We start from the raw sequence: 15,055 nt of genomic DNA, 5'->3' as shown, positions 1-15,055 counted from the left end.
CTGGGCAAACCCTCTACTGACTGTGCCCCAGCCCTAATCCTAGCTCCAAGATAAGGTCTCAATCACACCAAGTTCAAGGCTTTAGTGAAATTGTGTAGTGGAAATGCTTCACACAGCTTTGAGCTCAATAAATGATTCTGACCCATGAAGTCGCTATCCACCTGCACTGGGTCTGTTCACGGTCTGCACTCTACAAAAGCGGCTTCTTGGTGTGTGTCCGCACACCAGCTCCCGGGGGACCCAGGCATTCCGGCCTCCCGCCGCCCCCTATGGGTGCGCACAAAGGCATCCATTCATGCCTGTTTACAAAGCGGCCCATTCACCCGGTCCCCTTGATCCAGCAGCTGCTGGCTGCTCCTCAAGTCTCTCTATTGGTGCTTCCTGCTGGCCATCAGGTCCGGGCCCCACCTACTGCCGCACACTCTCGGTCAGGTTCTTTTCCCACGCCTGGCACGCTTTGCCAACTTCTGATTAGCCTGGCGCACCAGCCGCTCTTTTTGATTGGGCAGCACTGAGCCCCAGGGGCGAGGTCGGAGCGGGCCGCAGCAAGTGCTGATTGGTCCGTAATGTCTACCTGTGGGCGGGGCCGTCCAGCGCAGGCCCCGCCTCCTTTTCTGTCCAGGCCGAGGCCTCTGGACCGCCCTGGGCGCCGGTGAGTGTCCGGGGCCCTCCCCCCGTGGTGCGCCCCAAGGGTTGGTCAGGGCCAGCCAGACCTGGGGAGGCCAGAGCCGGTGGGCTACAACAGGGGTCCTGGAGAGGGGTGGGTCGAGACATTCACCCTGGGTGCAAGTGACCCCAGGGTCGGGGAAGGGGAAGGGGAGGGTTGCAGTCACCCCGCCCGGTTCCCACCTTGTGCCAGGCAGTCTGGGGTCATCTCTGAAGACGTCACACGGTCTGTTCTGCAGAAGGGGAAACTGAGGCAGTGCTTGGGACGTTGCGTGATAGAACACCTGAGTCATGGTCTGCAATCCCCAGCTCCCAGGGCTACCGTGTCAGATGTCAGAGGAGGAAAAAGCTGTGGACCAGAGAGAGGGGTCGCGACAGGCAGAACCAGGGGCAGGGAAGGATGTGTTTGGCTGGGTGTCCCAGTTTGTTTTGTTTTAACTTGGTTTAGTTAGGGTTTTTTTTTTTTTTTTTTTTTTTTGAGATACTTTCTGAACTCACTGTGTAGACTGAGCTGACCTCAACCCCCAACCTTCCAGCCTGAGCCTCTCAAGTGCTGAGGTGACAGGAGTATGCCACCAAGCCTAGCTAAGTTGTGTTGGAACACAATGTCGTGTTCCAACACACAAGTGTTCACAATGGACGTGGACACTCTAATGTATAACTGAACTCCGCTCCAGTGTACGAGAATAAATTTGAGGTGGCTTTTGTGCTGTCCGTTTCACAGAGAGTGCAAGGTGGAGACTGGACCAAGGCGGGGAATGCAGGGACCTGGTGTGCCTGGCCCTGTGACTTTTTTTTTTTTAAACATCATAATAGTAATCAGGAGTTCAAGACCAGCCTCGGCTACACGATGAGTTTTAGGCGAGCCTGGGCTACATAAGACCCTGTATCAGAAAAGCGCAAAAGAAAAATATATTATTCTGTAAGTCATACCTCTTAATACCTCTTAAGCCACAAGTTTATTGTAGACACAACCACCCTATGTCTCCTCCTCAATTCACCCTTGAAGAGAAGACCGAAGCCTCTGAGGTTGGCATAGCATTTTGACATCATATCTGAGGATTAGGATGTCCTACTTCCAGGGTTGAGGAAACGGAGATTCTAAGAAAAAAAAAAAAAAAAAGATAAAACAGCAGAGACCTGGTTCCTTTTCCTCACATGATTTTTGTTGATTTCATGAGCCTCAATTCCTAGCGAAGAAAGCGGAGGTTCAGAAGGCTGGAGAGAGATTCGAACCCTAGGCATGCTCAGTCCGGCTCTGTGCCAGGTCTTCACTTTTGCCCACCGCCACCCACTTGGCAACAGGTTCTATCTCTGCTGGCTGCCGTACCGGGCTCCGCCCCTGCCCAGCCTGGCAGGTGTCAGGAGACGTCAGAGCCGGGTCCTGCCTCCTGACGGGAGAGGCCCCACCTCTTGCTGGACCGCAGAGCCGGCCTCACCTGGGTGCTGGAGAGGATCTGGACTCTGAGGCCTCCCCATCTCTACCGCCAGGCGCCCAGGTAGCCTCGGGGTCCGCGGGATAAAGGAGCTATGCTACAGGGCGCTGGGTCAGGAGGAGAGGGGGTTAGGATCCGGGCTCCCGGGGCTATAATGGGCCAGGTACCCCAAGTCAGAGGAATGAAGTTGAGCATGGACCCCAGTGTCTGAGGGAGGAGGGCAGAAGTCTGGCCCCCAGTGTCTGAAGAAGGAGGGCTGAGGTCTGGACTTCTGTGCCTGAGAGAGGAGGGCTGAGGTCTGGACTTCTGTGCCTGAGGGAGGAGGGCTGAGATCTGGACTTCTGTGCCTGAGGGAGGAGGGCTGGGGCCTGGATCCCTGGGTCTGAGGAAAAAGGACTGGGCTGGAGTCAGTATCCCTGGGTTTGTAGGAAGAGACTGGGTCCTGGACCCCTGAGTCTGAGAGAGGAGCTGGGGTCAGGACCTCTGGGCTTGAGGAAGGAGAGCTGGGGTCAGGACCTCTGTGTCTGAGGGAGGAAGTTGGGTCCTGGACCCTTGAGTCTGAGAGAGGAGGCTGGGGCAGGGTAGGATCTCACCATTAGCTGAGGTCATAAGCTTGGTGCTGCCCCAGCCTCTGCCCAGGCGGGCGGGGCCCTGGCTGCTTTCCTTTTCCACACAGCTCTGTCTGCTCCTCCCAGGTGCTCTCACCTGCCTAAGTGACACTAATGAGTCCTGGCACCGCATTCCTGCTGCCCGAGGGAGGGGTGTGTGGCTGGGGCTCAGCCATTTGGGGCCAGGTCCTGGGCCCACCCTCTTGGCTTGTTCAATTTCCCTAAACCCCACATCCCCACTTCTAACCCACAACTAAAGTAAGCCTCTTGGCAACGTCTGTGTCTAATGGAGACAGGGCTGGAGATCCCACTCTGGGGTTCTGGGCCTGGACTCTGGGTCTGAGGAGGCTGCTCTTAAGCTGTTGGGAATAGCAGGACTAGGAGGTACAATGCCACCAAACCCTTCCTGGTCAAAGGCTACAAGGCTGGAGAGGAAGCAGTTGGGTGGGGTGGGGTAAAGTCCCTGGGATGGGGCTTGGCTCTGGGTGTATCTTTACCACACTGGAACCTGGGGTGATCCTTGACCCTTTGGGGCTGACCACTTGTAGAGCACAGGGAGGGCAAAGTGACCGGGAACCAGGCTGGCGGTGGGTGTGAGGAGGGCCAAGAGGGGCCCAAGACAGAGGAAGTTTGCATGTGGGAGAGGCTCCTAGGGCAAGCTTGAGGGGACAAGATCTGAGAGGACACCCATTGAACAAGCTGAGTGCTTGGATGGATGTCCCCAAGGGGTGTGCTGGAGGTGCCATTGGTCTGGTACACAGAGGTGACAATGGAAGAGAGGGACGCGCAGGTGTCTCCAGGTGTTCTCTGACTGGGGATGAGGTGGTGGGTCTGTAGGGGCTGCTTGCTGTGGGACATTTTCTGTGGGATAATGGACAACCCTGAAATGGCTGAGTTTCATAGTAAGTGACCCTGGAAGTGGGAGGGAGAGGCCCAGACACCCTGACTGCCTCCTGAAAGCTTCCTTAAAGAGTCTTGAGACTAAGCTGGATCCATACCCCAAGACCTGCTGAAAGCCAGGGCCCCAGCAACTCGTGACTGGTTTCCAGAGCCTGGACTCTGAAAGGCCTCTGAGAATGTTGAATGAACCTGAGAAAGAGTGAATGCATGAAGCCAGAGAAATGACAAGGATTGGGCGATCAACCTGTAATTATGGGGCAGGCAGGACCAGCGGTGCATAGAGAACTTGGCAACAAATGTCAGCCATGCCCCACCTGGGCCCCATCTCACAGTGTAAACTGTGGTGACAGCCTTTATTGTCCTTGCTACCTCACCTCCTGTCTGCTTCTCATTTTGGCTGCAGACACGACACGGGGACACATTCCTGCCCCAGGGCCTTTGCTTTGTCCCAGCATCCCAGTAGCTCTCTGGTTAGAGACACTCAGGTCTTTATTTTGAAAAGCAACACTCTAGGGAAAGGCTCTCCAGTCAGTCCAGTTAAAAGTGTGAACACGGCCCCAGCCCCAGCAAGGCCCTTACTCTGGCCTCTGACAGCAGTTTATCACCATTTAAATGGTTTACATGTTTATAATGATGTATCTTTTTATTCTTGAGATTTAGAATGGTACTGCCCAGTATGAAGCAAGCACAAGTCAAGAGTGTATTTAAGCTTTATAGTAACCACATTTGGGGGTGGGCACTGGAGAGGTGTCTGTGTGGTTAACAGCTCCGGCTGCTCTTCCAAGGGATCTCAAGTCAGCACTTACGTGGTGGTTCAGAACCATCTATGTGTGACTACAGTTCTAGGGGATCCCTCTTCTGGCCTCCATAGGTACGGGATGCATGTACTATAGACATACATGCAGGCAAACACCCTTACACATAAAATATTTTTTTGAAGTGGGGCATAGAGACCACTGGCATTTTGTGGCACTAGTCATTCTTGCAGAGAACTGCAACCACAACCCATTACTCCAGTTCTGGGGAGCTGCTGCCACCTTCTGGCTGCTGTGGGAACTTGCATACGTGTGGTACATATAAACTCACCCGAGCACACACACATAGACACAAATAATAAATCTTTTAACAAGAAGATTTATTTATTTTACTTTAAATTCTGTGTGTGGCGGCGGGGGGTGGTGGTGGAATGTGTTAGTACAGGAGCCTATGGTGATTTTTAAAATTAATGTATTTATCTATTTATTTTGGTTTTTTTGAGACAGGGTTTCTCTGTGTATCCCTGGCTGTCCTGGAACTCACTCTGTCCACCAGGCTGGCCTCGAACTCAGAGATCTGCCTACCTTTGCCTCCTGAGTGCCAGGGTTTAAGGCATGGGCCACCATGCCTGGCTTAAATGCTTTTTTTTTCCTTGTAAAGCTGGGCCAGTCTTATCATTTCATCTACTCTAAGGCTGAAGCAGGGTGGGTTGTAAATTCAAGGCTATCCCGAACTGACTTAACAAGACCTTGTTTTAAAATTAAGAAGTTGAAGGACAGTGGTGGCATGTACCTTTAATCCTAGCACTCTGGAGGCAGAGGCAGCGGGATCTCTGAGATCAAGGCCAGCCTGGTCTATAGAGCAAGTTCCAGGAAAGCCAGGGCTACATCTTGTTGCAAAAAACCAAAACCAGCTCTCCCCCCCAAAAATGTCTAGGGACATGCCTTAGGGGTACAGTGTTTCTCTAGCATGCAAGGGGTTTAAGCCCTAGTATGAGCAAAGCAAAGAAATTGGAGAGGGACAATCCCAATTGATGTGTCCACTCTCTTCCCACAGATCATGGCCGCAGTGACCCTGTCCGTGCCTGGGAGGAAGGTGGCCTCCAGGCCAGGCCCGGTGCCTGAGGCAGCTCAACCGTTCCTGTTTGCGCCTCGGACGCCAAACGTAGGTGGCCCTGGAGGGCCACCAGTGGAGTGGACAGCACGGCGCATGGTGTGGGTGCCCTCGGAACTGCATGGGTTCGAGGCAGCAGCCCTGCGGGATGAAGGGGAGGAGGAAGCAGAAGTGGAGCTGGCGGAGAGTGGGCGGCGCCTGCGGCTGCCCAGGGACCAGATCCAGCGCATGAACCCACCCAAGTTCAGCAAAGCAGAAGATATGGCTGAGCTCACCTGCCTCAACGAGGCCTCGGTCCTGCACAACCTGCGAGAACGCTACTACTCCGGGCTCATTTATGTGAGTGACATGCCAGGGTGGGGTGCCAGATGTCACCAACCTGACCTGGATTAGCAGGGAGTGGTCTAGAGTATTTGCCTCGTGTCCTGCGACTATTCTCCAACTAGTGGGAAATTATGATGCTTTTATTTTTTATGGAATGGGGCGGGAGCGGAGTTAGACAGATGCTCTACCACAGAGCCCTAGCCCCTGACTGGGGGATTCTAGGCACTTCCTCTAATACTGAGCGACTTCCCCTTCCGGGTTGTTTGCGCGTGAGAAGGGATCTCCCTCTTAACTGCAGCTGACCTCTGACCTGCTGCCTCATTCCTCAGAGTAGCTTGAATGACAGGCTTGCAACCTTAAGACTGGTCCAACTTATGTCTAATATCTTATTGGATGACTGGAGCCTGCTTCCACCTGACTGAACTGTCCTTTATGAGGATACCTTTGTTATTTTGTAATAATAAAGAATGGAAATTAATTAATACGAACCCTATATGAGTCCCATTAGCTCATCTAATTCTGTTCAGCAAGGCAGTGGCCATTATTAACCCCATTTTACTAAAACTCAAGAGAAAGAAATGAAAATAAAATCCATCATATAACAAGGCATGGAGAGGAGAAGCGGGGAGGATCTTTTAAAAACTGATAACATTTATTGATTTGGGAGTGGGGGTATGAGGTCAGAGTATGACTTGCTGTTTTGGCTCTATTCTAACCACACAGGTAGGGTTCACACTCAGGTCATCAGGCTTGGTGGCAAACATCTCACTACCTCCTGGCAGAAGAATCTTGACTTTGAGGCTAGCTGGGATATAGAGTGATATACTATCTCAAAACAACAGAATAAGACAAAATAGTGTGATGAGATTGATGATGTCCAGGTTGATTAAAGGTGGTCTGCCAAGCTCTGTGATCCATTTTTGATGTCTGCATGGCACACAGGTGGTGTACAGGAAGTTGTTTAACACAAGATGTGGTTCCACATCCTGGCTTCATGTTAGAATCATCTGTCTCTAGAATGTCTGCTCACTGCTTCAGACCACTACCACCAACGTGGAACTCTGGGATGATGGTGGGCGTGATATGAACATAGGTTTTGGGTTTTTTTTTTCCTCTTTTCTTTTAAAGAGGCTTGCAGGGTGTGTCTCATGGACAGCCAAGGTGTGATTAACTCCATTTAAGAGAGAGCAAACAGGATTATGGCGTTTAACAAAGAATGTTATAGCCATAATGAAAAAAAACCTGAGAACGACTGGTAAATATTTATTAAGTACTTATGTTGTACTGGGCACTGTTCTGAGTGTCATTGTTGAGTTCTTGGCTGGCTTCTTGCTGGGGACTGTTGATGTCACCCGACATTCCAGAATATTAAGTGACCGGGCCCAGGGCCCACAGCCACTGAGGAATCCATGGAAGCCCATCTAGCCCTGATAATAACCACTAGCCTGGATATACATAGCTTCTGCTGCTAGGCTCAGTTCTGAGTTCTGTTCCTAAGAATCCTGTTGCTCACTACTCTCCCTGTCCCAGCCAAGTACACAGGTAGGGACCAACCTCTCCCTTCCCCCCAGCTTGGCCTAACAGAAGTTGATAATACTATCATGCAAACATGCACAGTGTTGCAGGATCTGAGCAGTGCTGACTTCCCAGTAAGCCACATTAACTTGTGACCGGCTTTCAGCCATGTCAGCTGGGAAGCACAATTTTTGTCCCCACTGATGGAGATAGTGATACCTAGAGAGACTACTTGATCAGGTCGGCCAGTAGGAAATTGGTAGCACCAAGATTCAGGCTCAGATCCTGTCTGATGTCCAGTGCATGGTATGTGCTCACTGACTGGCTAACTGATGTCAGGGAGAGGAGTGGAAGCTGAGGTCCCCAGGGACCTTGACTTAATGAGGGAATTGGTCCCTTCGGTGGGACTATAGAGGCAGAGGGAAGAGGGTTGGTGTTAATGACTATGTAAGGAACTCTCTGCTCCATGGGACATGGGACAGTGTGTCACTGTTAGATCCCTACTAGGAAGAAGCTTCAAAACCCATTATCCAGGGCTGAACTCTGAGGCTTTTTTCCCTACAGTATTGGTGATCAAACTCAGGGCCTTGCTCATGGTGAGCCACACCCCCAGCTCCTCACGGGGTGGGGGGGTGGGGGGGGGAATTCTAGGCAGGGGCTCTACCACTGAGCCACACCCCCAGCCCCTCACTGGGGGATTCTAGGAAGGGCCCTAACCACTAAACCATATCTTTAGATCTCATTTTACTTTGAGACAAATTCTCACTAGGTTGCCTTTGATCCTCCTGCCTCAGTCTCCAGAGAAGCTATGATGGCAGGCCTATGCTTACCAGACCTGGTTGCCACTGAGTCTTTAAGGGGATCAGTCCTTCCTGGAAGTTGCACACAGCTGGGCACCTCAGCCTCTGGCTACCAAACTAGACAGTTAAAGCCCAGCCAGCTTTGGCTCCTAGGTGGGACTGTAATGCGAGCATCCCAGCCTGCTGTTTGGAGAGGGAGGTGGGGCCACCTTGGCTGGCTCGTATTCATTCTCTCTTAATCCCTGGGCCTTTGTAATGAGGCAGGCTGTCTACCTCTTCCAGAGGAAGCCAGACAAGGGAACGTCCTCAAACTGTGCGTAGGGGTGTGGGGTGCAGGGAGGAGTAGGCCTGTCTCCAGAGCTCTCTGGGCTAGGCAACCCTTCCAGACCCTTCAAGGGGATCCTCCAGGAACTGTGGCCGCTTCCCTTTTTCCCTGGCTCTGTTGGCCAGCTAGAGTTTCCATCCTGGGTGTTACCCAAGCTGTGTCTGGCCCGAGGGGGCTGGCATGGGGAGTGGGCTCTGGCGCCGGCGGCCATGAGATACCCTCCCAGGGAATGTGGTCCAGCCGCCCCACCCTGAGACCTCTGAGAGCCCAGTGGGAGCAGCCTGGGAGACTAGGGAGACAGATACTAGGCTGACCGGTTCTCCCGCTTGTGGCCAGCTGCCCCGCCCCCCTCTATGAGGAGGTAATACCAGACAGCCTGGTGGCTACACCCTCCTGCAGCCAGATGGGAAGGGAGAGCAGATAACCCACTAGAAAGCCAGCAAATGGCCGACTGGCTTAACTAATAAGCAGCTGTGGCTACGAGTGGTGAGCTTTCTAGCTAATTCAGCTGGCTGTCCCTAGTGCATTAGACTAGTTAGCTGTTGGGCTGACTTAGCTAAAGGACTAACTAGTTCTTGGTTATTTAGACACCTCTGTGGATGGTGTTTCCTGCTGATCTTGACACCTTGTGAGTTCAGCAGAATCTCAGGCTGACAACAATCCTCCTGCTTCGGCCTCCAGAGTGCAGGGATGATAGGCTGTCCTGCCATCATCTGTTTGCTTATTTCTTTGGTTTTTGTGAAAATGGGCCTACAGAGTTTCATGTAGCCCAGGTTAGTCTCAAACTCCATATGTAGTCAGATGACCTGATATTTCTGGCTCCACCTCCTGGGTGCTGGGATGATGAGTGCACCTGGCACATGGGGTGCTAGGGATGGAACCCAGGAGTTTGTTTGTGCCAGGTAAATGCTCTGTGGATTGAGCTACATCTCCAGCCTTTTTTTTTTTTTTTTTGTAAGACACGCTCTGATTCTGTAGCTCAGGCTGGCCTAGAACTCATAGCAGTCCTCCTGCTTCAGCTTCCTGAATGATGGGGTTATAGGTGCACACTGTTGCCTCCACGGCTTCATTTCTAGGCTTGAGGCTTTAACAGATGGTCATGTGTCTTCCTTCCATGTCTACTGGGGAAGCCAGAGGCCTGTGACCTGAGGCTGCCTTCCCTGGCCTCATCCACCTCTGTGGTGAATCTTCACCTGTGGAAACCTCTGTACCTTCTGGGAAGGTTGATGCCCGCTGTTAGCTTAGTACTGTCACTAACATTCGTACTGGGCAGAATGGCTCCTGCCTGTAATCCAATCACTTAGGAGTTGGAGGCAGGAGGATTGCTGCAATTTCAAGATTTGCCTCAAACAAGCACCAACAAACAGGGACACAGAGATGGCTTAGCACCAAGGAGCACCTGTCCATGCAAAGCATCGTCTTCCCGCGTGGCAGCTCACAGCCGTCTGTAACTCTGGCTGGGACATCCAGTGCTTTCTTCAGGCCTCTGTGGGTACTGCATGCATGCAGTACATAGACAGTGACACACACCCATAATCTCAGCCCTGGGGAGGCAGAGGCAGAAGGATTCCCTTAAGTCTCAGTCCAACCAAGGCCATGTAGAAAGACCTTTTGTAAACCAAAATAAACAGAACACGGAGAGAACAAAGTAGCTTTATGTGTGTGTGTGGGGAGGCGGGGGGGGGGGGGGGGGAAGGGGATATGCCTTATGCCGTATACAGGTTTCCTCTTGGTGTATGCACCCAGCTGTCCAGCACAGCTCTGTCCTCGCTGAGGGCAGCCACCTGACACACTCTCCCCTCTTGCTGCCGTAGACCTACTCTGGCCTTTTCTGTGTGGTCATTAACCCGTACAAGCAGCTGCCCATCTACACAGAGGCCATTGTTGAAATGTACCGAGGCAAGAAGCGCCACGAGGTGCCACCTCACGTGTACGCTGTGACGGAGGGCGCGTACCGCAGCATGCTCCAGGGTGAGTGTGTGGTCAGCACCGTAGGATCACCGGGTGGGCGCCAACGATAGCTGGGTAATACGTTGGAAGATGGGTGAGGATCCGGTTCTTACCCTGTAGGCCTTTACAAAAAGGATCTGCCTCTGTATTTGTGGCAGTAATATTTTGAAAGGCAGTTGGCACTGGCTTCTGTAGAGGTTTTCCAGAGAGACAGCAAGTGTGTGACATGGTGCATCTGCGTCATAAATGATAATGGGTCAGGCTGTGTGGTCTCACTCCTTCCTTGCTTTTTTTGTTTTTGTTTTGTTGTTGTTGTTTTTAGCTTTTTTCAAAATTATGTATATGTGTATGTGAGTCTGTGGGGTATGTGCATGTGAGCGCAGTACCCATGGGAACCAGAAGAGGGCATCAGACCCCTGGGGCGGTTGCGAGCTGCCTGAAGTGGGTGCTAGGAACTGAACTCAGGTGTTCTTCCCTAGGTTATCCACTGACCTGGAAGTTGCCAGATAGGCTGGACTAGCTGGCCATGGAGCCCCTGCAATCCACCTGTCTCTGCCTCCACAGCACGGGGTTACAGGTGTGCCTCACCAGGCCCAGCCTTTTGGGGTGAGGAGGGGCTGGGGCTTGGACTCAGGTCCTCAGGATTGGGTTGCACTTGATTATCTAAGTGTCTCCCTGGCCCCTCAACCTATCTTTCTGCTGTTAATTTCTGATTAGTCCAAGGCAAACCGCCTTGCCTTTGGTTAACCACGTGAAGGCCCCTGAATGTGCTCCCTCTTGTGGTCAGTCCCCTGAGGGTCACTATCCGGAAGCAAGCTTCTGCTGTCCTGAGGCATTGTCTGTAGGTCTGCCCGTGATGCCACTGTCTACTGGATCACTCAGGGTCAGTCTGTTTCTGTGCAAGGTGTACAAGTCTCGAGGATAGCAGTGTCTTGGCCATATTATTTACCTTATAGTAGTCCTGCGGTATAGTTTCTTTTATTAGCACTCATTTCCAGATGGGGAAACTGAGGCAGTACAGTTACTGCCCGTGGCCACACTGAAGGGTAGGTACTGAGGTAGGAGTTGAACCCAGGGTCCTGGCTACTGCTTCCCATATTCACTCTGTGCTGAGTATTGTGTTGGACATTTGTATTTTTGAGATGGCCTCATGTAGCCCAGGCTGGCCCCTTACTCCTATGTACTTGAGGATGACTTTGAACTCCAGATTCTCCTGCCTCTATCTCCTGAGAGTTGGGATGATAGGTGTGTACAATACCTGGTCCATGTGGTACTGAGAACAGAGTTTAGGGCTTTGCGCATGCTTGGTGAGGGTCTGTGGGGTTGTGCGCACCACCATGTCTGCACCACCATGTCACCATCATCTAGGTCCTGGGCCATTGAACTTGGTAGCAGCTGCCTTTACCCACTGAGCCATCTAACTCTTCCTTTTTTTTCTTTTTGAGATTTATATATTTTACCTTTTTGGGAACTGAAATTGTGGACTATTGTGTTGGTGCTGGGAGTTGAACCTGGGTCCTCTGCAATAGCAGCCAGTGTTCTTAACCATTGAGCCATCTTGAATGTGTTTTAAACATTCCCAGACTCTGATTGCAGCCTCGTTAGACAAGGAGCTGTGCTGAACCCATTTTTTGGATAGGTAAATGGAGGTACAAAGAAAATCAGAGACTGGGCCATAGTCACACAAGAGGATACTGGACCACGAAGCTGGTTCAGACCTGACACATATCCCAGGGTACATCATAGCAAGTTAGATGGATGTTGTTGTGCTGTCTATAACCTGACTCTCTGTGCACAGAGCCTGCATCCTCACCTTGATCTGTCCACAGAGTCTTCACCCATGAAAATATAGATTGTGTGTAAGATTCATTAGTAAGGTCTATGTGGCACACAAACATGGATTGTGTTGTCCTGAGGACTTCCAGTCTGTGTCCTAAATGAGCCTTCCTTTGAGAAGATGGAGAGGTTCCCCGTCTTCTAGTCACTGCCTTATTCCGTGTTCTTTTCTGTGCAGATAATAGGACCTAGCACTTAGTAGGTGGCCAGAGTATATAATGAGATGGTGGCACTATGCCCAGGATTGCTGTCAGAATAGTCTAAGCTAGACGTATAGGCTCCTGGACCTCACATTCCAATTCTTTTTTTGTTTGTTTGTTTTGTTTTTGTTTTTGAGACAGGGTTTCTCTGTGTAGCTCTGCCTGACCTGGAACTCACTCTGTAGACCAGGCTGGACTCGAACTCAGAGATCCACCTGCCTCAGCCTCCTGAGTGCTGGGATTAAAGGTGTGCACCACCACTGTCCGGCTCACTTTCCAGTTCTTGAGTCTTTGATGCCTATCCTGAGGTGGTGCACACAGTAGGGGCTCAAATTGAAGTTGGCAGGTGAATTGCATCTGTATAATTTGGGTTCCTTGTCTCCTTTGATGAGGAAATAAAGGTTAAGAGAGGGACAGCTGCTTCAGTAGGGCCACTCAGGGAGGTTCAGTGAAGAGACGGTATTTGAACCCAGGAGGGCTGTGCATTATTACAATCCTGCCATTTCCTTATGGTTCTGGGAAGATTTTGAGAGACAAAGGGGTCAGGAAACTTGGAGATCCTCTAGGTGACATGTCATCCCTTCTGTCCCCTGCAGATCGTGAGGATCAGTCCATTCTGTGCACGTGAGTTGTCCCAGAGGGCCCCAGAGTCAGAGGCTCCCATAGAATGTGGCTCTGCACAAATGGGAAGGGTGACCATGGGTGCAGCATTGGGTAAAATGGCAGAGTGGCAGGGGACATCGCTCTATGTAAATGTGTTGGGTAGGGGCTGCCTGGCCTCCCTGCTCACCCTGCCTCCCCTTACTCCCTCCACAGGGGAGAGTCTGGAGCTGGGAAGACGGAGAACACCAAGAAGGTCATCCAGTACCTGGCCCATGTGGCATCATCTCCAAAGGGCAGGAAGGAACCTGGTGTCCCTGTAAGCCACACAGCCTTGGGACACTCCAGACATGTCACTGGCAGCATATTTTATCTTGGGATACACTCCACATTCACAGTTGGTACAGGGCCCTATGTCTTCCTGTGCTACCTGAGCACCTACTGTGTGCTCGTCATGAAGTCAGGAGTGAACAGGTTGGAGACATGAGGCTGGTTCTTAGCCTTGTTGGTTTGAGAATAACACTGGGCACATGGTACATGCTTCATTTTGAAGCCTGATTTTAGGTGACCTGTGTCTAGGTTTTGGAGGGCGGTAGAGGTACCCCTAGACTCTGACCCCTCAGGGAGTGGTTACTAACAATACTCACGGAAAGCCCCAGTCATGGTGGGTGAGTCCTGATAGGCAGAGGGAGGTGACACAGTGGGATTTAAGCCAGATGCATAATCCCTGGGGTTTCCCTGACCCATACTCCCTAGCCCCTCAGCCTCAGCTCTGCCCTAAGGCCCTCAGTTCATCTGCATGTCTGTCCATGTTCCATGTGCCGTGTCCTGGTTCGTGTGTCCTGTCCTGTGACTTCCTCAGGCCTCCGTCAGCACCATGTCTTATGTGAGTAGCAGGAAATCCCCTTGCCACCCCAGTGTCACCCAGTGTCACTTGAGGCCACCAGCCCAGAGCCATCTAGGAGACAGGGTCCAAGAATGGCATACCAGCCCCACAGCAACCCACAAAGCCAATGTTGACAGTTCTACTATTCCCATGCCGGGCCCACATGGCTCTCTGGCTCAGACATGCTATATGCATGAAGCCAAGGTTGTCTCCTGTTGCCACTCAGCCCCACTGTGTTCAAGCAAGCCCACAGAACATCCCTTACGTACACACAACCACACGTACCCTACCCTTCATGGCAGCCTTGGCATGTGTGCGTACCCAGGCCCCGTACTGCTATTTAACTGGGTCTTCCTGTCTACAAAGACAGCTCTCCCACATGTTTGTGCCAGGCCTGCTGTTGCGCACATGCTCAGGCCTCATCCTGGCATTTAATGCAGTACACGCGGCCAAGCCCCCACCATTCATACCAGCTCTACTGAGTTCATGTGCCTAGACCCCATGCTGTCACTTAGTACAGTCCTACTATGTGCCTGTAATTGCTCCCCTCCCCCAGTATTCACGTGCACAAAGCAAAGGTCTCTGCCACCACTCAAGGTAACCCCACAATGTGCACATGCCCAGACTCCATGCTGCTTTTAGTGCAGTCCTACTGTCTGCACAGAGCCATGCCCCCTCTATGGTTCATGGAAGTCCTACTGTGTCCATGAAACTAGGTCCTCACTGCCAGAGAAGCCATACTATGTGCACACTTCAGTCCTACTCTATGCAGCCTGGGCCTGTACTGCCTGCCATGTGTACAGAAAGAGGCCGGAGATACTATCACACAGTGACCTGGACAGCCAAGCCGCTCCTCCCAGTGGGGCTGGAGAAACAAGCTTTCATAGGACCAAGCCACATGACCCTTACTTTGTGCATCATCTTTTTTGTTTGTTTTATTTATTTTTTTCTGGGATAGGCTCTTATTTCATAGCCCAGGCCGGCCCTGAATTTGCTCTATAACACATGCTGGTCTTGAACTTAATATCAACTCTCCTACCTTCACATTCCCAAATGCTGGGATTCCAGGTGTGAGCCACCGTGTGGGGCTGCATTTGACTCTTTGCTCACTCGACAAAGCCACTAACTGATGTAGACGGA

At 51.7% G+C, this 15,055-nt stretch overlaps 1 protein-coding gene across 3 annotated transcripts in view; it reads left to right on the top strand.

The window, feature by feature from the left end:
- The first annotated feature begins 584 nt into the window (after positions 1-584).
- Myh14 (myosin heavy chain 14) overlaps positions 585-15,055 on the top strand; it is a 61,012-nt gene continuing 46,541 nt past the window's right edge. Inside the window, exons 1-6 of one of the 3 annotated variants that reach the window (XM_076933336.1) lie at positions 585-652; positions 5,423-5,818; positions 10,258-10,414; positions 13,026-13,053; positions 13,246-13,348; positions 13,892-13,915. In XM_076933336.1, the coding sequence (XP_076789451.1) occupies positions 5,426-5,818; positions 10,258-10,414; positions 13,026-13,053; positions 13,246-13,348; positions 13,892-13,915 (705 nt within the window). In that variant the 5' untranslated portion in view covers positions 585-652; positions 5,423-5,425. Of the gene's footprint in view, positions 653-1,985; positions 2,166-5,422; positions 5,819-10,257; positions 10,415-13,025; positions 13,054-13,245; positions 13,349-13,891; positions 13,916-15,055 lie in introns of those variants that run through there. The other 2 variants (XM_034510314.2, XM_076933343.1) reach the window with 2 other exon arrangements.

Source organism: Arvicanthis niloticus, chromosome 1, assembly GCF_011762505.2.
Source record: "Arvicanthis niloticus isolate mArvNil1 chromosome 1, mArvNil1.pat.X, whole genome shotgun sequence".
NCBI lineage: Eukaryota > Metazoa > Chordata > Mammalia > Rodentia > Muridae > Arvicanthis > Arvicanthis niloticus.
Note: the sequence above shows the minus strand (reverse complement) of the source record. Positions and strands in the feature narration are given on the sequence as shown.